General features: G+C 40.6%; 1 protein-coding gene across 1 annotated transcript in view; it reads left to right on the top strand.

The window, feature by feature from the left end:
* ercc6l2 (excision repair cross-complementation group 6-like 2) overlaps nt 1-11518 on the top strand; it is a 93418-nt gene extending 81900 nt beyond the window's left edge. The window contains exon 20 of the mRNA XM_087997350.1: nt 6738-11518. Within this exon, the coding sequence (XP_087853476.1) occupies nt 6738-7683 (946 nt within the window). The 3' untranslated portion in view covers nt 7684-11518. The remainder of the gene's footprint in view (nt 1-6737) is intronic.
* Nucleotides 11519-25164: the final 13646 nt, after the last annotated feature.

Here is a 25164-nt window from a genome sequence, read left to right as displayed (position 1 = left end):
CAAGAAAACGTTCTTCTTATTTCTGTGTGGCTATTAGCAATTTAAGAGGTGATAGAAGAATTTTTAAACTGCACATTACAGATGACAGTACAGAGCACTGTATCTTACTTCTGAGTGGCAGCTGAGTCAGCTGAAAAGAGGGCTTGGGGAATGGAGGGAGAGAGAAAGGGAAAGAAGGAAGTATCCATAAAAATCTAACATTTTGTTTTTGTTGTGTATATATTGGTAAAGTGACTTCTTGCATCCTACTTAGACAAACATATTCTTGCTTATAAACACATTGTTTTACTTTACTATGAATTTTAGGAGAACAAAAGAATGCATAACATTTACAACACATAGACAAGCCATTCAGTCCATCTCATCTTTGTTGGTGTTTGAGACAGCCTCCTCACACCTTGCAGCATCTAACCCTATTGGCATAATCATTGCTTTCTTTCTGCCTTATGTCGTGACCTAAAATATTTAGTCTTGCCTCAGTCCTAAATTATGATGCACCTGGTCATATCCTTAACTTGCACTTTATGTAAGTGGCTTGTGGAACATTTTTAATAAATATTAATCTTTTATCTTTTACATCCAAAGGATTTGAGTAGGATTACAAATCACAAGTTTGAACCTGGAATGTTCTCTGATTTGTTCCTTTAAACAAGATTAAAGTACAGTCGGTTCTGCTATTATGTATGTTTCTTCAACACAAATTGATTTTAACACGATTGAAGAATTTAGACTATTATTTGTGGAGCACGAACTTACTTTACCTGTAATGGCTATAACAAGATTCCAACCACATTAGTTTAAATGGCGTGGCTATTGCTTGATTTTCTTAGTTCGGTTTTCGTACAATCAAGTTATATAAGAATCAACTGTATAGATCTCTTGCTGAGTTTTTGCTGTACTTTTTTTTACTTACAATATGGATGCACAACTTGTATAATGAATGCTTAGAGGCTGCTTTGAAATGTAAAATAACTAAAAGAGATATTATCACCTTGTAATATTAATCATTCTAAATAATGAAATATTAATAGAGGACACAGAATTTACTCTATATTTGGAAAGCAAAGTAGAACTGAATATTAATTAAATGGAGAAAGACTGCAGAAAGCATCAGTATGGAAGGATTTGGAAGTCTTCGGGCATAAATCACAAAAAGCTAACATCTGAGTTTGGCGTGTAAGAGGGAAGGCAAATAGAATCCTGGCTTTTATTTCAACAGGAATGAGTCATAGCGTCCTACAACATGGAGGCAGATGCTTGGCCCAAATTGGTCCATGCTGACCAAAATGTCCATCTGCACTAACCCCATTTCCCTAAACTTGGCCCATATCCTTCTAATCCTTTCCTATCCATATATTTGTCCTTTTAAGTGTTGTTAGTGTATCTGCCCCAACCATTTCTATTGGCAGCTTATTCGTATGTGTACCACTCTGTGTTTTAAAAAAAAAGTTGTCCCTCATGTTCCCTTTTATTCTTTTCCCTCTCACCTTAAATTAATGCCCTCTAGTCCTCTATTGCCCCAACCCTGGGAAAAAAACTGAGTCCATTCACCCTATCCATGCTTCTCATGATCTTATACACTTCTATAAGATCCCCACCCTCAGTGTCCTCCACTCTCAAGAAAAAGTCCTAACTTGTCCAACCTCTCCCTATAACTCCTGGCAACATCCTTGTAAATTTCTTCTGCACACTCTCCAGTTTAATAACATGCTTCCTGTAGCAAGCTGACTAAAACTGAACAGAATGCTCCATGTATGGCCTCACCAATGTCCTGTACAACTACAACAAAACTTCCCAACTTGTAGACTTAATGCCCTGACTGATGAAGACCCGTGTGCCAAATGCCTCCTTCATTGCTCTGTGCTACGTGTGACTCCACTTTCAGAGAACTGTGAACCTGAACTCCAAGGTCCCTCTATTCCACTACACTCCAGAAGGGCCTACCATTCACCCTGAAATTCCTGCCTTGATTTGACTTTCCAAAATGCAAGACCTCACACTTATCTACAGAGGAACCTCGATTATCCGGCAAGATTGCAAGGTACCGATGCTTGGCCAAACTTATTCGGTATTCGATTATCTGGAATTTGATTAACCGAACAAAATGCTCCCCACCCGTGTCCTTTGGATAACCGAGGTTCTTCTGTATATTAAACTCCATTTGCCATTTCTCAGCCCACTTTCCCAGCTGATCAAGATCATGCTGCAATATCTGATAAAGTTCCTCACTGCCTATGTTACCACCTATTTTAGTGTCCTTTGCAAACTTGCTAATCATGCCTTGTACATTCTCATCCAAATCATTGATATAGATAACAAACAGCAAAGGGCCCAGCACTGAGTGACTCCTGAGGCACTCCACTAGTCACAGGCCTGCAGTCCAATAAGCATCCTCCCACTATTACCCACTATTATGCCACTATTCCTCCCATCAAGCCCTCCAATTTGCCAGCTCTCCTTGGATTCTATACGGTCTAACCATCCAGAGCAGCCTACCATGCCTTACTGAAATCCATACAGACTATGTCTACTGCTCTGCCCTCGTCAACCTTCCTGGTCACTTCATCAAAGAACTGTAACAAATTTGTGAGACATGATCCCCCACGCACAAAGCCACACTGACTACTCCTAATCAAACCCTGTCTTTCCAAATGCACGTATATCTTATCTATCAGAATCTTCTCAAGTAACTTACCCACCATAGATGTGAGGCTTACTGGTCTATAGTTCCCAGGCTTTTCTTTGCAGCCCTTCTTGAATAACGGTACTTTTTCTACCCTCCAGTCTTCCAGGACTTCACCCCTTGCTAGCAATAATGCAAAAATATCAGCCTCATCCAGTGTTCTTGGATATATCTGGTCAGGACCAGGAGATTTATCCAAGTTCATACATTCTAATACATCCAACACCTCCACTACTGTGATATGGACTGTCCCCAAAATATGACCACTAACTTCCCCAAGTTCCCAAGTCTCATGTCTTTCTCCATGGAGAAAGGAGAAATAGTCATTGAGGACATTGCCCATCTCCTGTGATTCTCCACATACATGTCCACTTTGGTCTTTAAAGAGTCCTATTCTCTCTCTAGTTATTCTCTTTCCTTTAATATACTTAAAGAACCTCTTTGGATTCACCCTAATCTTCTCAGCTAAGGCTCTTTCATTCCCCCCTTCCACCCTCCTGATTTCCTATTTCAGTAAACTCCTGTATCCATTGTATACCTCCATGGATTTTCTCCCCCTTTTCTGGTCAAAGCCTCAATATTTCTTGTCACCAGTGGTTCCTTATTCCTGTCAACCTTGCCCTACATCCACACAGGAACATACAGACCTTGAACTCTAGCTATCTCACTTTTAATGGCATCCCACTTGACAGCAGTCCCTTTACCTGCAAACAAATAACTCCAATGGAGTATAAAAATAGGAAAGTCTTGCTAAAACTAAAGACTGAAATAACTCCATGAAGGCTGGAATTCCATCACTAAGTCACTCTTTATTTACATATGCATAGTAGATGACATTAACCCAGCTGGCACAGAACCAGTTCAAAGAGCCCCTGACATCCTTGTTTACATCTGTCAGCCAGGACCCCTGATTGGGACTGTTAACCCGGTCCAATCAGGGATCTCATTCTGAGATCCATCTGGCTTACCTCATTCCAATCACTACATCCCTCCACCTCTGATTTTGGTGACATTGGCCCTTTTTTCTGTAGCTTTTCCTGGGGTGTTTTCACACCTGCTCCAGTACCTCTGGCTCGATGTGAGTTGTTTATACAGACCATAGCCCACCTTTTGCTTCTGGAGCATCTTGGCCAAAACTTATCATTTTCAGGCAATAACGGCATTGGGGCTGCAACATTTGCTGTGTCCATCTCATCCTCAGAGGTTTCTTTGGTGCTTTGTGGAGGGGAAGAACCCACGGGTTCTGACAGCATTGGCAGATTTCTGAGGGACTGATTATGTTTTGCTCCTGCCCCCTTTGCAAGATTACAGCTGTCATGTGGTCCATGTGCTTGTTCAGGACTGCCTCACCTACCTGAACTTTGTACTTCATGGGACCTGGCCTCACATCGACCATGTGTCTTACCCGAGTGAGATCATTCCCATGGTTTCGACACCAAACTTCGTCCCCTGATGTAAACTGTCTTTCTTCAATGTGAAGCAGCACAGCCTCATCCTCTTTGAGTAGCCCTAGCATGGGTTTGTGGTCCGCTACTTTTAGGAGAAAGTGAGAACTGCAGATGCTGGAGATCAGAGCTGAAAATGTGTTGCTGGAAAAGTGCAGCAGGTCAGGCAGCATCCAAAGAGCAGGAGAATCGACGTTTCGGGCATGAGCCCTTCTTCAGGAATGAGGAGAGTGTGCCAAGCAGCTAAGATAAAAGGTAGGGAGGAGGGACTTGGGGGAGGGGCATTGGAAATGCGATTGGTGGAAGGAGGTTAAGGTGAGGGTGATACACTGGCACCAACCTCCACCTTTTCCTCTGCTACATCGATGACTGTATCAGCGCTGCCTCGTGCTCCCACAAGGAGGTTGAACACTTCATCCACTTTACTAACACCTTCCACCCCGACCTCAAATTTACCTGGACCATCTCAGACTCCTCCCTCCCCTTCCTAGACCTCTCCATTTCTATCTCGGGCAACCGAATCAACACGGACATTTACTATAAACCGACCGACTCCCACAGCTACCTAGACTACACCTCCTCCCACCCTGCCCCCTGTAAAAACGCCATCCCATATTCCCAATTCCTTTGTTTCCGCCGCATCTGCTCCCAGTTCCAATACCAAACAACCCAGATGGCCTCTTTCTTCAAAGACCTCAATTTCCCCCCAGACGTGGTCGACGATGCTCTCCACCGCATCTCCTCCACTTCCCGCTCCTCCGCCCTTGAGCCCCACCCCTCCAATCGCCACCAGGACAAAACCCCACTGGTCCTCACCTACCACCCCACCAACCTCCATATACATCGTATCATCTGTCGTCATTTCCGATACCTCCAAACGGACCCCACCACCAGGGATATATTTCTCTCCCCTCCCCTATCAGCGTTCCGAAAAGACCACTCCCTCCGTGACTCCCATGTCAGGTCCATACCCCCCCCCGCCACCATCCCAACCTCCACTCCCGGCACCTTCCCCTGCAACCGCAAGAAATGCAAAACTTGCACCCACACCTCCCTCCTTATTTCCCTCCAAGGCCCCAAGGGATCCTTCCATATCCGCCACAAATTCACCTGCACCTCCACACACATCATTTACTGCATCCGCTGCACCCCCCGATGTGGCCTCCTCTATATTGGGGAGACAGGCCGCCTACTTGCAGAACATTTTCAGAGAACACCTCTGGGACACCCGGACCAACCAACCCAACCACCCCGTGGCTCATCACTTCAACTCCCCCTCCCACTCCGCTAAGGACATGCAGGTCCTTGGACTCCTCCATCGCCAGACCATAGCAACACGACGGCTGGAGGAAGAGCGCCTCATCTTCCGCCTAGGAACCCTCCAACCACAAGGGATGAACTCAGATTTCTCCAGTTTCCTCATTTTCCCCCCCCCCCCCCACCTTGTCTCAGTCCCAACCCTCGAACTCAGCACCTTCCTAACCTGTAATCTTCTTCCTGACCTCTCCGCCCCCACCCCCACTCCGGCCTATCACCCTCACCTTAACTTCCTTCCACCTATCGCATTTCCAACGCCCCTCCCCCAAGTCCCTCCTCCCTACCTTTTATCTTAGCCTGCTTGGCACACTTTCCTCATTCCTGAAGAAGGGTTCATGCCCGAAACGTCGATTCTCCTGCTCCTTGGATGCTGCCTGACCTGCTACGCTTTTCCAGCAACACATTTTCAGGTCCATTACTTTTACCAATTCATGTCCGTAAAGGCATTGGTGGAACTTTCTCGTACCAAAGATAACTGTCAAACCTTTCTTCTTTATCTGGATATATCTTTGTTTGGCATCAGCCAAAGTCCAAGAAGCATATACGATTCAGCATTCCTGTTCATTGGGCCACTGGTGAGCCAACATTACTCTGATACTGTACAAGGAGGCATCACACATCAGCACCACATCTTCCTTGGGATCATTGTGTGATGCCACCTTAAGATGACAATAGCTGCTAGATAGATGTCACATGCTCTGAAAGAACTCCGGTTTCTCAATCTTCCACCCATCCCATGTCTCCAACAGCAAACAAATGTTGATAAGCAATTTATTTCATAGAACTATTCTGATTTGAATCTGTTTCTAATTCCCACAGCAAATGCACCTATGAGGTTAGGTAGGTGTTGATATAGTATTCCACTAGTCTCATCACTATTTCGTTAGTACTTTCTAATGTAAAAAGGATCAAAATGTTAAATTTCAGGAATCCAACACAAACCCTCACTTATCAGTTTGCCAGACAAACATTCAGCAATTCTCAATCTGTACTGAATTGGAAATTATTTTTGGAACAATGTCCACGCATAATAGGAATTGTGTTGATCGAGGCACATAATATTTTACACCATTGTTGACACAAGCTGCATGCTACTTCAGAATCTTACTATTGTGATATCTAATTCTGGGGTGGAAATGGGGTAAGAGAACAAAATGTGTACCCAATGATTTAAATAGTGTTGTCGCTTCAGAGATTTAAAAGAACTCGTATCCTTTCATTTTACCAGTATTAATTATTAATAGTGTTTTTTTTTCAAACTAAAGAAGAAATCTATTGTCTTTCTGTTACAGAAAACAACTCTTTGATATGGCTGAGTATTTCAACATGGCCTCTGTGGAAGAATTGGCAAAACATGTTTTAAATAGCACCTCGCAGCACCGGCTGACAATGCTTAGGAAGTTTTACACATCCCAGTATCCAGAATTGAAAGACATCTTGCCAGTTGGGCCTCCAGAATCTGCACTTGAAGATGATGTCACATTGAGGAGTTCACAAGATTGTATGACCACACACTGTGCTGACAGTAGGGATAAAAATCAAATCAATTCTTCTTTGATCCAAGCAGTATCAGGTGGCAAAAAACGTTTTAAGAAAAAGCATCTAAAAAAGATTGCATGTTTTAAAACACAAAATTATGTTGTATCAGAAAATCGTGACTATAAATCAAGAATAACTCATGTAAGAAATAGAGTATTGGCAGACACATCGTTTTCTAGTGATTCTGCTGAAGATGTTGACAGTAGCGTTGGTATGGATTTTTCAAGTTCTTCAACTACTCCATTCTCAAAGAGTACACCACACAAGGATGAAACCACTTCCAGAAGAGCTGTCAAACAGCAGCAACACGATGAAGAGGTAGGGCCACTGGCAGAAAGGTTAAAGTGCAAGTCAAATCAGAACCAAAAATCAGCACTGTCAAAAGCTGCCTCAATCACAGAGCTGCTTGGTGACACTTCAGTACTGGCTGCATTGTTTGAGAGAAAAAAACCCATTACTGAGCAGCCAATAAAGGCGACAGGACATGTGCCAAAAGGAAAAAGCAAATCAAAGGATTTCTGGGATTTTCTCAATCTCAACAACAATGAGTATGCTAGTACACTAACTGATTTATCTGTGATTGAGAAGTTGTGTGAAAGTGCACCTTTGAAGTCAAAGAACAGTGAAAAAGAACCGGATGACACCTTTTGGAAAAAAAATGAGAAGTTTTTATGGAAAAGTGATTCAAAAAGTAACTAGTGTGCCTCAACATCTGGAACATTTTTGCCGAGTTAACTGTGAAAATCAAACTTTCGAGTGCTGGATGGGAGGAGTAACAGAAGCCTGTATAAAAATAAATAATTAATTGAACGAAGTATAATAATTATAAAACTTCTAAAGTCTGTAGTATGTAGAAGAATTTATTTGATTGTTTCTAAAACAAAAGTATCTGAATTTCAGAGGGTGGCAGGTATTGGGTTATGGAAAGGAGACTCTGTAATATAATTAGAGTTACCATTTGGGGCATTTTTGTAGCTGATGTTCAGGTCAGATTGTCATCATGATGCAGATGTCTGCCATGGATACAGTGGCAAAACTCTCCAAAAATGAGAAGTTTAGCCTTGGATATGTATAGAAACATAGAAAATAAGAGCAAACATTGGCCATTCAGTGTCTCAAGTCTACTTTTGCTATTCAGTAAGATAATGGCTGATGGTTTGTTTTGCAAATTCTACACTCCCATCTGCCACCAACAACGTTTGATTATCTTATCTAACAAAAAGCTTTCCATGTCTTAAAAGTATTCACTGACCCAACTTCCACCTCTTTCTGAAGCAGAGGTCCAAGGTTGCAAACTCCTCTGAGAGAATAAAGCTTCTTTTCATTGTGCTTCTAAAATGACAACCCCTTATTTTTAAAACACTGTCCTCGAATTCTGGAGTTCACCCAGAGGAGAAAACATACTTTTCACATCCACCTTGTCAAGATCATTCAGGATCTTGGACACTTCAATCTTGTACCCTTTCCTATTCTAAGCTACAATGGAAACAAGCCCAGTCCTATTCTTATCAGAGAACTGTTATGGTGCATAAGGAGGTCATTGTCGTGCTGGTGTCTACATAATCGTTATGACTTTGTGCTAATTTCTTGCATTTTATCATACCATTGCAAATTGTTTCTCTTCAAATAATCATCCAATGCTCTCTTGAATGTCAAGGTTAAACCTGCTTCCATACTTCCTGGCAGTGCATTCTTGATGTGAATCACCTATGGTGTGAAAATGTTTTCTCTTAAATCTCACGTGCAACTTTGGCAAAACATTTTAAAACTGTGCCCTCTTGTTCTTGATCCTTTTACAAGTGCGAACTGTTTTTTTTTTCTACCTCCTCTGTCCAGACCCTCATTATTTGGATCATTCCAGGTATCAATCTTGTGTCGAATCATTCAGCATAGAAACAGGCCTTTTGGCCTAATCCCATTTGCCTGAATGTGGTCCATAGTCTACTATGCCCTGGCATTTTAATTGCTTATCCAGATGCTTCTTAAATGTTACACGAATACCTACTATTACTACTGCTACCCTGTCAAGCAGTATATTCTATATTTCTATCTTCCCCGGGCGAAAACCCATTTCCTCTGATCTCTTCTAAATCACTTACTCTTCATCTTAAACTGTGCTATCAGATTTTACACACGTCTATGCCTCTCATAATGTTTGTGTACCTCATTCTAATCCCTTCTCAGCCTCCTCTGCTCCAAAGAAACAAAGCCAGCCCATCCAGTATCTCCTTAGACTGAGACATGTCATCTCTGGCAACATCCTGGTGAATTTCCTCTGAGCCTTCTCTACTGAAATGACATCCTTCTGATAGATGGAATGTTGTGTGCAGTCCTGACCGCCACACTGTGGCCTAACCAATGCTTTATAAAGCTGTTACAAGTTGATCCTTGCTGCTGTATTCTACACCCATCCAATAAGGGAAAGCATCCATATGCTGCTTTACCATCTTCTCTACGTTTGCTGACATCTTCAGGGATCTATGCAGGTGGTATGGTGGCAGAATGATTAACACTACTGACTCACATTGCCACAGACCTGAGTTGGATTCCAGCCTTGGGTGACTGTTTGTTTGAGTGGAGTTTCATGTTCTCCTGTGTATTTGTAGGTTTCCACTGGGTGCTCTGGTTTCGTCCCACGGTTCAAAGATATCCAGGTCAGATGGATTGGTCATGCTGATTCTTCCCAGTTACCTTGAGATTTTGTGGATGTGCAACTTTTAATGATCAATTCTAACACCCTCTATATAACTGGCATTAAACTAACTGTCCTATAGTTTTCCTATTCTTTGCTTCTCTCTTGAATAAATGGATTTTATTTGCTATTTTCCAGTCTAATGGTGAAGATCCTTACTTGAATCTAGGGAATTTTGGAAAATTAACATTAATGATCAGCAATTTCATTAGTCATTACTTTTAAGACCTTATGATGAAGTCCATCAGATTCCTTGTCAGCCTGCAGCTGCCATCAGCTTGCTCACTACCTACTGCATGTAATTTCACTCAGAACCTCTCTCCGCTCCTTGTCCTGATTTACAGCAATTTATGAAATGGTTATTGCATCCTCTTATAGAGAAAACAGAACAAAATACTTGTTAATGTCAACTGCTATTTTCTTTTCTACTATTAACTCCCCATTCTCACTCCATGGGTATAGAGTAAAAGGTGACAGGGAAGACGACATTAAGTTGGCATTTGAGCATTAAGTTGGGATTGGGACTTCTAAGTGCCTTGAGGATCAGTAGATTCATGTCTTGGGGTTTGGGGACCATGAGCATGAATACAGGGGCATATGGTGATATGGAGCTTTTGATGGGTTGTGCAATTGGGATTTTTTTCTTATTCACGGGATGAGGGTACTGCTATCTAGGCCAGCATTTATTGCCCATCCCTAATTGGCCAGAGGGCAGTTGAATCAGCGAAATTGCTCTGAATAAGGAGTCATATGTAAGGTAGACCAGATATGGATGTCAAATTTCTGTTCCTAAAGGGTATTGGTGAACCACATGGGTTTTTACAACAGTTGACAATGCTTACATAGTCATTGGCTGAATTGTTAAAAAATTTCAGATTTTTATTGAATTCACATTTCACCAGCTGCATTAGTGGGATTGGAATCTGTGTTCCCAGAGCATTAACCTGAAGTTCTGGAAAATAGCCCAGTGACATTACCATTACAGCACTGTCTCCCCCCATAAAGCGCAAGGTATGAGGGGAAAAGGAGAGTGCTGTGCACAGGTGCGTTGTGTGGCATGGAGAATGTAAGAGGTTCTGAGTATGGAAACAGAGCCACAGGCAGCATGCAAGATGTGGAGGTTACTATGGATGGGACATGGTACAAAATGTATGAGGAGTGAGGTGGTTTTTTTAGTTATTTTTATTTATTAAATATGTAACTTCCAGGATTACTTAGCAAGGTATTGACTGTACTCAACCATCCTATCATTTGCTCAGTAATTCTGTGTGTATGAATAATTGTACTAACACCCTACTTAGCATTGTCAGTTAGGCTGATGGTGTAGTGTACTTGCATGTATTAGTTATCTATGACTCTAATAGGCAAGGCCCTGTTCTTTGCAGACAGAAAAAATATGTATAATCATTGCACCGGTTTCAATGCAACAAAGTAGATGATGGCCATTGTTTTGCTTCATTTATCAACATAATGCCTCAACCAGACTCAGCATTTCTCGGTTAAAATGTAAACAAAGTTTGGCAATTAATTAAATCATCATTAACTGGTCCATTCTCCATGGCAACATCTCAATCATTCAGAGTCCACTTGCTAATTACTAAGTTCTTATACAGTCTAAAATGTTGTTTTCCTTTTACTTTGGTATTTCTTATGAATTGTCCTGAAGGGTACAAAATGAAAAGTTTCAACAAACCATCATCTTCAGCGATACTCAAATTCTGTACAATCAAATAACTAGTTTTATTATTGCCACAGTTTTCATTGTTGGAAAATAATGCAACATCAACATCTTCTAATCTCTATTTAAATCAAGCTTCAAATAATAATAAACCGTTGTTTTTATTTTTGTTGGCTGCTTATTGCTCTGTCTTTGCATTTGGGTCATTTTTTGCATCATGGCTTTGTCTACAGAATATATCAGTTGTGCCTTGCTTTAGGCCCCTTGAAACACAAGGAGATTGTAGTGAACTAGAAACTTGACATTTTTTTCTCTTGATTCTGATCATAACCAAAGCTCATCCAATATATACACAAATATAAGTAGGAGACAGCAATGAGGTTAATCCAGTTAAGAAAAAAGCTATCACACCTCATCCTATTTGACCTGCAGCATTTTTAACAATGAAGACTAGTGCAAGCTGTTTAATACTTTTATTTATTGTACATTCCCACATTGATGTCCCACTTGTAGAAACTCCAGAGAAAAGCCAAATACTTTCCCTCAAACTAAACAGGGTATTTGTGAGTAAGGCATATTCACCATGTAGCAGCTGAATGAAGAATGCACTGGAAAACTCTTGGAAGAAGGTCATTTACCCGCTCTTGTGTTTGGGAATGATGTGTGACAAGTTATCTAAAGGAGAATAAATTCTGTGTTAGCTTGTGGAGATTGTTCCAAAAAACATTCTATACACGCCAAATAAAAAAAGTTCCTGTCATTTTCGATTACATTGGAAGAGAATTGCATGAGAACTGCTTTAATGAATTTTCTTGGCCTCGTCTATCTTATTAGAGGTCACACCCATATGTAAGCGCTCATTGTGAAAACTGATCCAACAAATCCCCATGTCATTTTTTGACATTACTAGGCTCAAACGTTGTAAGGCAGAGTTATTTTTTTTTTTCCTAAGCATCAGGTTTTATCTGTGGAGCCCCAAAACTCTCCAGCATTTAACAGAAGTCATCTTTAAACACTTAGCTTTTCCTATTGAACCCTCCAATGGAATATATAAAATGTGAAAAACCAAATACAATTAATGACTTGCCTGTCCATGTGCTTTCACTGTGCTCTTACCATAATTTTTTGCTTACAATTTCCTGGCAATTTTTTAATTGGATGAAGAAAATAAGGCCAAATTCATCTTATTTCCAATCTGAAGCCTGCCAGTCCCACTCATATAACTAAGAATCAGATTTGCAGCACAGTGTTTTTTCTGGCAATCAAAAACTGGATAATTCCTATCAAAAAAGGTCACAGTCAGCTGTGTACATTAATACCCTATGTATGGAATAATATTGCCCAATCTTCAGCAAAAACTAGACCCCCCACGACGATGAGCATTTTTTTTGTAAAAACTAAGCTGCACAGGTCAGCACAAACATTCATTCTTTTCTGTATTGAGCTCTATAAGAAGACTATATCATGCTTGAACATGTTAACAAAACAAAGCAAAATGGATGGCTTCAGTGTTTTTAGGGCTTAGCTTGTTTATCAAACAACCATGCAGAAACCTGTCAGTTGATGAGCGAATAATCCATGCCTCCTTAAACTGTAGAACAACATTTTTTTTTTCGTTGACTTGTTTATGTTTCTCTAAAACATATTGGGGAAAGTTCTGCAATCAGCTTTATTCATAATGTATTTTTTTTAGCTGCAGATAATATGTTTTTGTCTGTTTCCACCACCCCACCTTGAGGTAGATGCAAAAAAAGGACATGATTATAAATAGTATTTAGGAATAAGCATACTGCAGCTAAATTTGTTGAAAAATAACTGAACATTTGTGCACTGATAATAATGAACTAATCTAACTTGAGGGTTGGAATGAACCCTGACTTGGCCCATGTTGCTGGATGAGTTGCACCACTCTGATGTTAGTTTCATTAATTTGGCTTCCCATGCTTAATCTCCCTGTGATTTTCATGAAGTTGCTGCATTTGCACATTAATTATGCAGGAAACATAACATTTTCATTGTTGTACTTCCTTCATTGCCATTCGCTTTGGCTTTGCATTACTAACCCTTTTGTCATTTAATCTCTCATGTCTTCCACCCTATCTCCAGGTTCCCTCTTTCATTTGTATAAAATGTGTCACACTTTTACCAAACCTGGTAATTATCAACTTCAACTATTGAGGTGAATTTTTCTGGGAAAGCTGAAATTCCTCAGCTGGTGCTGAAAATGGGACTGACTGGAATCCAACAGGTGGTGGGATGCTGATGAATAATTGAAGATGACAGGCTGCCCACTAGAACTGCTTAATCCCATTGGACCACAACCATGATCATTGAGAAGGACCAGAACAGCAGATGTATGGAAGCACCATTATCTAAAATTCTCCTGCAAGCCACACACTAACCTGATTTGGAATGAAGGCTAGGAATTGTGTAATGAGAAAGAATAATTGGCAATCTAGCTGTGTGAGACCCTTGGGGAAGAGTGACCATAATATGTTAGAACTTTTCATTTAGATGAAGAATAAAATAGTTGATTCTGAGACTAGGATCCTTAATCTAAATACAGGAATCTTCAATGGTATTAGGCAAAAGATGGCTATGACAACTCAGAAATGTTATTTAAAACAATGATGGGGGATAAGCAATGGCAAATATTGAAATATACAAAGGAACTGCAAGGGTTGTTCAATTCCATCAGGCACAAAAATAAACTACAAAAAGTGACCATTGTTAATAAGGGGAATTAGAGATAGTATTAGATCCAAAGAAGGGACATACACAATTGGCCAAGTAAAGCATCAGACCTGAGGATTAGAAGCAGAGAGGACAAAGAGATTGATTAAGAGGGGGAGAAAGGAATATGAAATTGCAGAGAAGATGCAAACCAATTGCAAAAGCTTCTATAGGTATGTGCAGATTAAAAAGAAGACAACCATAGGTCAGAAACAGGGTAAGTTAATGGAGAACAAAGACATGACAAACAATTTAAATGGTTAATTTGGTTCTGTCATCACAAAAGAGGACACAATGTGCCAAAAACATTGGGGAACACGGTCACGTAAGAGGAAGAAATTGAAGAAAATCAATTTTTCATATGAAAATGGTGTGGAGAAATTGATGGGACTAAAGGCCAATAAATCCCGAAAGTACACAATAATCTATATCCCAGAGTTCTTAAGGAAGTGGTCCAGGAAGTACTGGATACATTAGTGGTCAACTTTCATGAACGTGCAGACTCCAAAATAGTTTTAATGGATTGGAGGGTAGCAAATGCAAATCCCACTATTCAAAGAGGTAGAGGGCAACAGGGAATTATAGACTGGTTAGCCTGACATTAGAAGTGGGGAACTTTCTAGAGTCCAGTATGTAATAGCATAGCACTTAGAGTCATACAGATGTACAGCACAGAAACAGACGCTTCGATCCAACTCATCCATCCCGACCAGGTATTGTAATTTAATTTAGTCCTATTTGCCATCACTTGGCCTATATCCCTCTAAATCCTTCCTATTCATATACACATCGAGATGCCTTTTAACTATTGTAATTATAACAGCCTCTACCATTTCCTTTGGCAGCTCATTCCATACACGGAACCCACTCTACGTGAAAAAGTTGCCACTTAGATCCCTTTTAATTTTTTTCCCCTCTCACCCAAATTCATACACTCTAGTTCTGGACTCCCCCACTCCAGGGAAAAGACCTTGCCTATTTACCCTATCCAATCCCCTTATCATCTTATAAACCTCTATAAGGTCACCCCTCAGCCTTGAACGTTCCAGGGAAAACAGCCCCAGCCTATTCAGCCTCTTCCTCAACCGCAAATCCTCCAACCCTGACAACATCCTTGTAAATCTTTTCTGAACCCTTTCAAGTTTCACAACATCCTTCCAATGAGAGGTAGACTAGAATTGCACGCAATATTCCAAAAGTGACCTAACCAATGTCCTGTACAGCTGCAGCATGACCTTCCAACTCCTGTACTCAATGCTCTGACCAATAAAGGAAAGCATACCAAACGTCTCCACTTTCAAGGAGCTATGAACCTGCACTCCAAGGTGTCTTTGTTCAGCAACACTCCCTAGGACCTTCCCATTATGTATATAAGTCCTGCCCTTTTACAAAATGCAGCACTTCACATTTATCAAAATTAAACTCCATCTGCCACTTCTCAGCCCATTCTCCCATCTGATCAAGATCCCATTGTACTCTGAGGTAACCTTTTTCGCTGTCCAATTTTGACGTCTTCTGCAAACTTACTAACTATATCTCCTATGTTCATATCAAAATCATCCATTTAGATGACAAAAGGCAGTGGACCCAGCACCAATCCTTGTGGCACACCACTGGTCATAGACATCCAGTCTGAAAAGCAACCGTCTATAACCACCCTTTATCTTCTACCTCTGAGCCAGCTCTGTATCCAAATAGCTATTTCTCCCTGTATTCCATGAGATCTAACTTTGCTAACCAGTCTACCATAAGGAACCTTGTCAAACGCCTTACTGAAGTCCAAATACATCACATATACTACTCTGCCCTCATCAATCCTCTTTGTTCCTTCTTCAAAAAACTCAATCAAGTTCATGAGACATGATTTCCCATGCATAAAGCCATGCTGACTATCCCTAATCAGTCCATGCCTTTCCAAATACATGTAAATCCTGCCCCTCAGGATTCCCTCCAAAAACTTGCCCACCACTGATGTCAGGCTCACCGGTCTATAGTTCCCTGACTTTTTCCTACCACTTTTCTTAAATATTGGCACCACATTAGCCAATCTCCAGTCTTCTGGCACCTCACCTGTGACTATTGACGATACAAATATCTCAGCAAGGGGCCCAGCAATCACTTCCCTAGCATCCCACAGAGTTCCAGGGTACACCTAATCAGGTCCTGGGGATTTATCCATTTTTCTGCATTTAAAGGCATCCAGTACCTCCTCCTCTGTAATATGGATATTTTTCAAGATGTCACCATCTACTTCCCCACATTCTACATCTTCCATGTCCTTCTCCATAGTAAATACTGATGCTAAATACTCATTTAGTACCTCCCCCACATTGGCTCAGTGGTTAGCACTGCTGCCTCACAACATTAGGATCCAAGGTTCAATTCCAGCCTCGGGTAACTGTCTGTGTGGAATTTGCCCATTATCCCCGTGTCTGCATGGGTTTCCTCCAGGTGCTCCGGTTTCTTTCCACAGTCCAAAGATGTGCAAGTCAGGTGAATTGGCCATGCTAAATTGCCCACAATGTTAGGTACATTAGTTAGAGGGAAATGAGTCTGGATGGTATCCTCTTCAGAAGGTTGGTGTGGACTTGGGCTGAAGGGCCTGTTTCTGCGCTGTAGGGAATCTAATCTAATCTCATCATTTTCTGCAGTTCCACACATAGGCTACCTTGCTGATCTTTGAGAGGCCCTATTCTCTCCCTAGTCACCCTTTTGTTCTTAATGTATTTGTAAAAACCCTTTGGAGTCTCCTTAACCCTATTTGCCAAAGATACCTCATGTCCCCTTTTTGCCCTCTTAAGTATGCTCCTACTGATTTCCCTCTTAAGTATGCTCCTACTGCCTTTATACTCTTCTAGGGATTCACTTGATCTCTCGTCTCTATACCTAACAAATGTTTCCTTCTTATTTTTGACCAAAACTTCAATTTCTCTCATCATCCAGCATTCCACATACCTACCAGACTTGCCCTTCACCCTAACAGGAACATCTGCTGCACAAGGTCAAGAGCTGAGCCTCCTCTATTGCTATGTTCAGGATCCCTCTACTGCCTCACTTGTTGTCACACCCTCCTCTACAGGCCAAATTTGAAATATTTAAGCTACAAGGTGTGACTGCCAGGAACGTAGCGTCAAGATAACTCTCCCCATCCTGGATGTGCTGCTGTGTCTGAAGTTTGGATTCCAGCTCATTAACTTTGAGGTAAAGTTGCTCGAGTTGCAGGTGCTTATTGCAGATGTGGTCACTGTGGCTTGCAATGGAATCCACCCAGCTCCCGCATCATGCAGAACAATACTTGTACTGCCATTTCTAATTTTATTTACTGTGAAAAAATATTCTCAGAAAGCCCCTAAATTATTATACTCCTTTTTTTAACCAACTATTATTTAAGGCTTCTATATGATTCACTTTCAGCTCCTGTTTCCCCACTCAAGCTAGTCTGGACACATTCTGTACTCCTTTCCAGACTGCTTCACTGTGATGCCAACTAGAATGAACTGCCAAAGGAAGTGGTAGATGCAGGTATAGTTACAACATGTAAAAGACATTTGGATAGGTACATGAATAGGAAAGGTTTAGAGGAATGTGGGCCAAATGCAGGAAATTAGGACTAGTTTAGTCCAGGAAACTTGATCAGAATGGACAGATTGGACCAAAAGGTCTACTGCAGTGCATCTCACAGATGGCACTCTCTGCAGCTTTTGTTCATCCATGGTGAACTATCACCATGATTTGGGCTTTTCCTCCAATGGGTTATTTATACTTCATCTGGGAACACTTATTCTAGCTCCTGTGACATAAAACTACATATGGATGAAATGGCATTGAAATATTCAACAGAATCTTATTAAAGATCTTGAAATATACAAATAAAACAATCACAGACATTCCAGTGTCATATTAATATTAAGATATTCAATTACAAACAGTAGCTTTAAGTGTTATGCTTCAAGTGGCCCCAGTTAAGATGGAGTCTGAAACCTTTACACAGTCAGATCACACGCCATGATGCAGTAATGAAATAATGAATGTGCCTTTTAAAGATATACTGTGTGCGCTAACTGTGAGACATCTCTATGACTCTACATACCATAACAGGTGATGAAGGGTTCCTTAAAATGTACAATGGGATTGGTGAGTGTAAGGAGAGTCACTCTTACAATTCTTTATCCTGCAATTAATTATTATGTAGTTCTCAGGGCTCTTTTAGTCCAACAGCAGTTTTATCCCACTAATTAAAATCAGCTTTCTCTCTGATCTACTAATAACCAATACTGCTTATAACTGCTGCTAACTACTGCGAGTCTTCTAATGTAATTTGACAGAATTGTCAGAGTTAGCAAAAGGGTTACAGTAAGATTCGTGAACAAAAAGACTGAAAAGGAACAAAATCAAATTTAACCCACATAACAAAGTCCATTTTTAGGAATACTTTTTTTTAAGAAAGGCGAGCTTTTAAAACCAAAATATCCATGACCTGCTTCAATGAACGAAACTTGACAAGGTCTTATTTATACTTAAGATGATGTTCCAGCAACCTGGGTGGCCTAAATCAGTAAGCGTAGTAACCAGCAAAGCTTCACAGTAATTAGAAGAAGTACAAATAAAATGATGTTAGCATTTGTATTTCGTTCTCTTTTAAAGGATGAAGTCACAGTCATGCTTTTTTTGCTTACATCAGTGAAAGAGAATCCAACTTCTTTTTCATCTTGCTTGCTTTGTAATTCATTGAGAGCCAGTTTAATTGTTGAATTTTAGGTAGTGTAGACCGTTCAATAATAAGCAAGGTCTTTACCAAAACTATGACTTCTGGCTCAGCTGCCACCTATTGTGGAACTGATCCACACAGACCAGGCAAGTTTCATTGAGCCAGCTGATGGACTGCAGGATTGGCCTCAGTTTTCTCTTGACTGATACTGAGTCCCTTTTGTTGGTGAGAAACTTGAATTTGAAATTGCAGGTATGCACACTAAGACAAGCCAGGATCAAATTTAGCTCTGGTGCCTTATGATCAAGTAACTTATGAAAATGACTACCTAAGCACATAACTGAAGGTCACTGGAACAAGACAAACAGGGAGGATACCAAATCCATTTCCCAGAAATGGGTAGAATTTAGTAGAGTCAAAGCGGAAGGCATTGTTTTAAGGATTCTTATTCTAATCATATCTGCAAAAAGTGGTTCTACATTTACAGATTTAACAATTTCAAATGGGTGATCGAATTGTGTGTGACATTGTTGATATTAGCTTTCCTCCAGATTTGCTGAATCCAAAGTGAGGTCCATAAATGCTGCCATTTAATTCTGACCACGCAACCAAAAGCCACATGCCAAACAAAGCATGCCAGATTATGATAAGAAACATGCAGTTTTCCCTTTTCCCTTTGACCAGTTCAATATTTCAGTGACCTAATTTTGCAAGATGCTTGACCCTCTTGTTAGTATACAGCTTGAAACTTGATCACATTCCACCTTCCTTCAATGTGTGCAGCTCTCTCTCTCAGGTAGAAAACATTGTTGTCTCTGCTAATGTTTCTGAAAATCAAAGAAACAAATTGTTGTGCTTAAAAAGGTTTAGCCTGTCATTCATAACCAGTTTGGTTTTAAGAAAGTGACACAAATCAAGCAATGAAAAAGCTCTGTGTGTGGCCCAGTGACTTCATTCTCTTTTTGGAATACACCCACCTGAGCACTGTCCAAACTAGATCTATGCTTGGATTAAGGGGAACAGAAGCTGTTATGCAAACAGAGAGGCAGTTGCATAATGTTTAATGGATTTTAAATGTCCTGTAGTCACCCTTTATGTTCTATTATCTGCTATCTAAACAAGCTAAGTTCGTTCAACCAGCCAGACCTACAAGAGCAAGAATGTATTGAAAAGAAAATAACAGTACCAGGAAACAAACTGCAAGCATTAAAATATGCATTGCCATTCAGTTCTGCGAGTCTGGAAATGCTTTACCCATTCATTCATTTCAATGAGTCAACAGACCCACATTTTTGACTCTCTACTGGCCTCTAGAGGAAATACAAAAGAAATGTTAGTCATTGAGATGTAATATAACTACAACCAGGTGTACTCCACAACCACCTGATAAAGGAGCAGCGAAAGATAGAAAGCTAGTGCTTCCAATTAAACCTGTTGGACTATAATCTGGTGTTGTGTGATTTTTAACTTGGTACACCCCAGTCCAACACCGGCATCTCCAAATCAAGATAAATAGAAACGGACAAAGAAACATTTTTTTATATACGTATAGAGCATTAATGTGTACCTTTGATCACATATCTCACATTACTATTAGATTCATAGAAAGCAGATAGATGGATCAGAATAAAGGCCAGTATTCAATAGGGACAATAGTAACAATTGGAACAGTGGTGATGATGAGAAAGTGACAGTGATTTAATTAAGTATAGTGTTGTTGATGAAATTTGTGACCACTTTAAACACAAAACTCAGAAGTAAATTATGACAGTGCTTTTTGTTGCACAGTTTTGAGGCACAAAATATGCCGTCAGCTTACTTGGGTGTGATTATGTTTCTCACATCCTCCTTCCACCTTATTTTAGCTTTATGCCTCTCAGAAGCCTTATGACTGCCAATTGTTTTATTATTTAATCCTGTAAGAAGTCTTTTAATTGCTGCTATATCTTAGCTTCTGTGTTGGGAAGCAGGCTGATATTTGGTTTCATCTCAATAGCAGGACAGGGCTTATATCTTACTAAGTCGTGAACTTTAAGTAAAAATATCATAAGTCTACCTCCAGGCTATTTAAATTGCAGATATGTACTCACATAAATTTTTTGCTTTTGGTCTTCTGAATCTTTGTGATCCAGGATTAAGAACACAAGAAATAGGAGCAGCAGTAGGCCATTTGGCCCCTCAAGCCTGTCCCATTATTCAACAAGATCATGGTCAAAATTCCATTTACCGTCTTAATTACTTTCTGCATCTCCTTGCTAATTCTTTGTGTTTCATGCAGAAAAGCTCACAGATCGTTCTGTGCTGCACTTTTTTTAAGAGTGTCTCTCTAATTAAATAGCAGTCTGCCTTTTAATTCTTCCAAATTGCATGGTCACACTTTCCTAATGAAACTGCATCTTCTAAGTTATTGCCCATTCACTCAGCCTATCTATATCTCTTTTCAGATTTCTTATGCCCTCATCGCAGCAGACCCTCACACCCAATTTTGTTTCATCAGCAAATTCTTCCCTATCTCCAAGTCATTACTATAGATTACAATTAGGGACTGTGCAATCTTGAAGCTTCACTGGAACAATATTAGCTACTGGGAGCATCAAATCATACTTGTGGACAGAATGGAGTATTCTGTAAAGCTGTCACTCAATCTACACTGTCAACAAATACAGAAGACTAGATTGAAAGAAGTATATGTAAATTACTGCTTTACCAGAAAAGTGTTTTTGGGGCCTTGGAGGGTGAAGTGAGAGAAGGCAGGAGCAGTGGTGTAATTGCCCCTGCATTTCAATGCAAGGGGATGGGTGTTTGAGGTGACTAAGGAGAGAATTAAGATATTGCTAAGTTAACTGTCCCTGTGGCATGTTTAAAATGAAGGGGAAAATGTGGTGACATCATTTGGTGGAATTAGCAGAAAATAAGCTATTAATACATCAAAACCAAATGCCTCAACTGCTCTTTGTGGTAGCAAAGTTCAAATCTGTGCTTAAGAGAAAACGTTGGATGTCAAATGTTTTCTAATTTTCAAAAGTTTATTAGAAATTGGAGGATTGGTAAGTCAGAGGGAATAATTTTGGACTACAGGATTGATTTGGTATTGAGCATTCACTAGAATTTAGAAGGTTAAGATGTGATTTGATTGAAGTCTTCAAGACATTAACAGGAAAAGACAGGGTGGATAAAAGCAATCTATTTGCACTGGATGGGGATTCTAGAACTAGGGCGCATAGTCAAAAACTTAGGGGCAGATGTTAAGAAGCTCTTCGATAAACAAAGAGATATTTGGAACTCTCTTTCATGAAGTGCAGTGAATGCTAGATCAGTTGTTAATTTTTAATCTGAGATATATAAATTATTATTGAGTAAATGTATTAAGTGATACAGGCCAAAGGCAGGTTTATGGAGTTACATCACAGATCAGCCATGATCTCATTGAATGGTGAAACAGGCTTGAGGTGTTGAAAGGTCTACTCCTGTACCTATGTTCCAATTGTGCCTGCATAACATGTCAAATCATTATGGTGCAATACAAAATTAAAATAATGAATGAATCCCCCACTATCAACATTTTGACGGTTATAATTGACTAGAAGCTGAAATCGACTACTCTATATTGGCCTCCTCTATACTGGGGAGACAGGCCTCCTCTATATTGGGGAGATAGGCCGCCTACTTGCGGAGCATTTCAGAGAACACCTCTGGGACACCCGGACCAACCAACCCAACCACCCTGTGGCTCAACACTTTAACTCCCCCTCCCACTCCACCAAGGATATGCAGGTCTTTGGACTCCTCCATCGCCAGACCACAACAACACGACGGTTGGAGGAAGAGCGCCTCATCTTCCGCCTAGGAACCCTCCAACCACAAGGGATGAACTCGGATTTCACCAGTTTCCTCATTTCCCCTCCCCCCACCTTGTCTCAGTCAAATCCATCGAATTCAGCACCGCCTTCCTAACCTGCAATCTTCTTCCTGACCTCTCCGCCCCCACCCCAGTCTGACCTATCACCCTCACCTTGACCTCTTTCCACCTATCACATTTCCGACGCCCCTCCCCCAAGTCCATCCTCCCTACGTTTTATCTTAGCCTGCTGGACAAACTTTCCTCATTCCTGAAGAAGGGCTTATGCCCGAAACGTCGATTCTCCTGTTCCCTGGATGCTGCCTGATCTGCTGGGCTTTTCCAGCAACACATTTTCAGCTCTGATCTCCAGCATCTGCAGACCTCACTTTCTCCCCACTGAAATCGACTATCCATATATGGGCAGCGGCTTCAAGAGCAGGCCAGACGCTAGGAATATTACAGTTAATAATTCACCTCCTGACTCCTCAGAGCTTGTTCACCATCTAAAAGGCATAATCCCTGCTTGCCAAGATGATGACTGATCCAATAACATGCAAGAAGCTTTACACCATCCAGGACAATCCTGCTTGACTGGCACAATATCAAAAAATGACCACCCCCTCCACCACCAATACTTGGTCACAGCAGTGTGTACCATCTACAAGATACACTGCAGAAAAACACCAAAAGTCCTCACACACCAGCTTCCAAAGTCATCACCATTTCCCTTTGAAGGACCAGGCAGTAAATGGGAACACCAACACATGCAACTTCCCCTCCAAGACACTCACCATCCAAAATTTGGAAATATATCACTGTTTCCTTCAGCATCACTGGTTCAAAATCCTGAATATCCCTCCCTAACATGAATTTATGTCCAAGTACAGCAATATCAAGAAGACAGCACAGCAACACTACCTTCTGAAGGGAAACTAAGAACATAAAACAGTACAGCACAGTACAAGCCCTTTGATTATCGATGTTGTGCTGATCTTTTATCCTACTCTAAGATTAACCTAACCTACAAATCCTACATTTTACTATCATCCATGTGCCTATCCAAGAGTCATTTAAATGTCCCTAATGCCTCTGACACTATTACCACTGCTGGCAGTGCATTCCATGCACCCACAACTCTGTGTAAAAAATCTTCCTCTGACATCTCCCCTAAACCTTCCTCCAATCACCTTAAAATTATGCCCCCTCATTATAACCATTTCTGCCGTGGGAAAAGTTCTCTGGCTATCCACTCTATGCCTCTCGTCATCTTGTACACCTTGACCAAGTCACCTCTCATTCTGCAGCATAACCTCACAGCTCTTAAACTCAATCCCCCTGCTAATGAAAGTGGAAAAACCACATGCCTTCTGAACAACCCTATCAACTTGGGTGGCAACTTTGAGGAATCAATAAACATGGACCCCAAGATCCCTCTGTTTCTTCATACTGCCAAGAATCTTGCCTTTAACCCTGTAATCTGCATTCAAATTCATCCTTCCCAAATGAATCATTTCACGCTTTTCACACATGACTGACTCTTATTGCTCACTCAAGGGCAATAAAAGAAGAGCAACAAATGCTGGCCCAGGCAGAGACCCCCATTCCTGGGATATATCAACCAAAACAAAACTGGGATATATCAACCAAAAGGTTCCAGTTGTAAATCTGACCAGCGCTGACTCAACAGTTAGAAACGACATCATAATAGAGTTCTAAACTCTTCTTTCAAGGCCCTGAAATAAGAAAGGAACAAATAGCCATTAGCTTTTGCTCAAAGGTACAAGGCCAGACAAGGGTATAATTGAGCTCAGCTCTGTTTCTTTCTTCATCTGAGTACTTTGTCATCTGTCCTGTTAAGTTTCACATATGAATGATGGCAATGTGGATAAAGTTTCAGTGGACTAGTGACACCTGGAGAGTAATACCTCAATAAGGACATAGCACCTTCAACAGAGAATATCGAGTCAGTGAAAGGGTGTCTGTAAGTTAATTATCACTGTGACAGTGAAGAGAAAAGTCTGGAGTACTCTGATTTTGGATCTTAACATGCATTGCCTCAGAAAGAGGTTGAGAGATGGATCATTATACCTTTAATGGTAAATCAACATACTTCTGATGAAAAGAAAAATGCAAATTTGTGAGAACAAGAAACTAAAACTAATTTTCAATGGCTGTAGAAAAAGAACTAGTACAGCCATAATGAGTATAACGGACTTATTCTCTTCTGTGAGGTGTAGAAAACAGTGAAGAAAAACAAATTATATATTAATATAATTCACATTTTGTTCTTGCAGTAAAGCCTTCCGTTACATGATGAGATTTTTAAAAAGAGCAGTTGTAGACCATTTAGTCCCTTGAGCCAGGTCTACCATTCAGTAAGATTCTGTCCTTTGAGGTGAAGGTGATGTCCTTTGATGTTCATTGTCTGGTGTGTTTGGTAGGGTTCCACTGGGAATTTAGGTAACTGCTTTGGCCAGTCTGCACTCAGTATGTCTGTTGCAAATTGGATAGTATACCATAAGTGAATG

This window comes from Chiloscyllium plagiosum, unplaced genomic scaffold (genome assembly GCF_037043375.1).
Source record: "Chiloscyllium plagiosum isolate Xiang-an unplaced genomic scaffold, Cpla_swu_hap1 HiC_scaffold_2, whole genome shotgun sequence".
Lineage (NCBI taxonomy): Eukaryota > Metazoa > Chordata > Chondrichthyes > Orectolobiformes > Hemiscylliidae > Chiloscyllium > Chiloscyllium plagiosum.
Note: the sequence above shows the minus strand (reverse complement) of the source record. Positions and strands in the feature narration are given on the sequence as shown.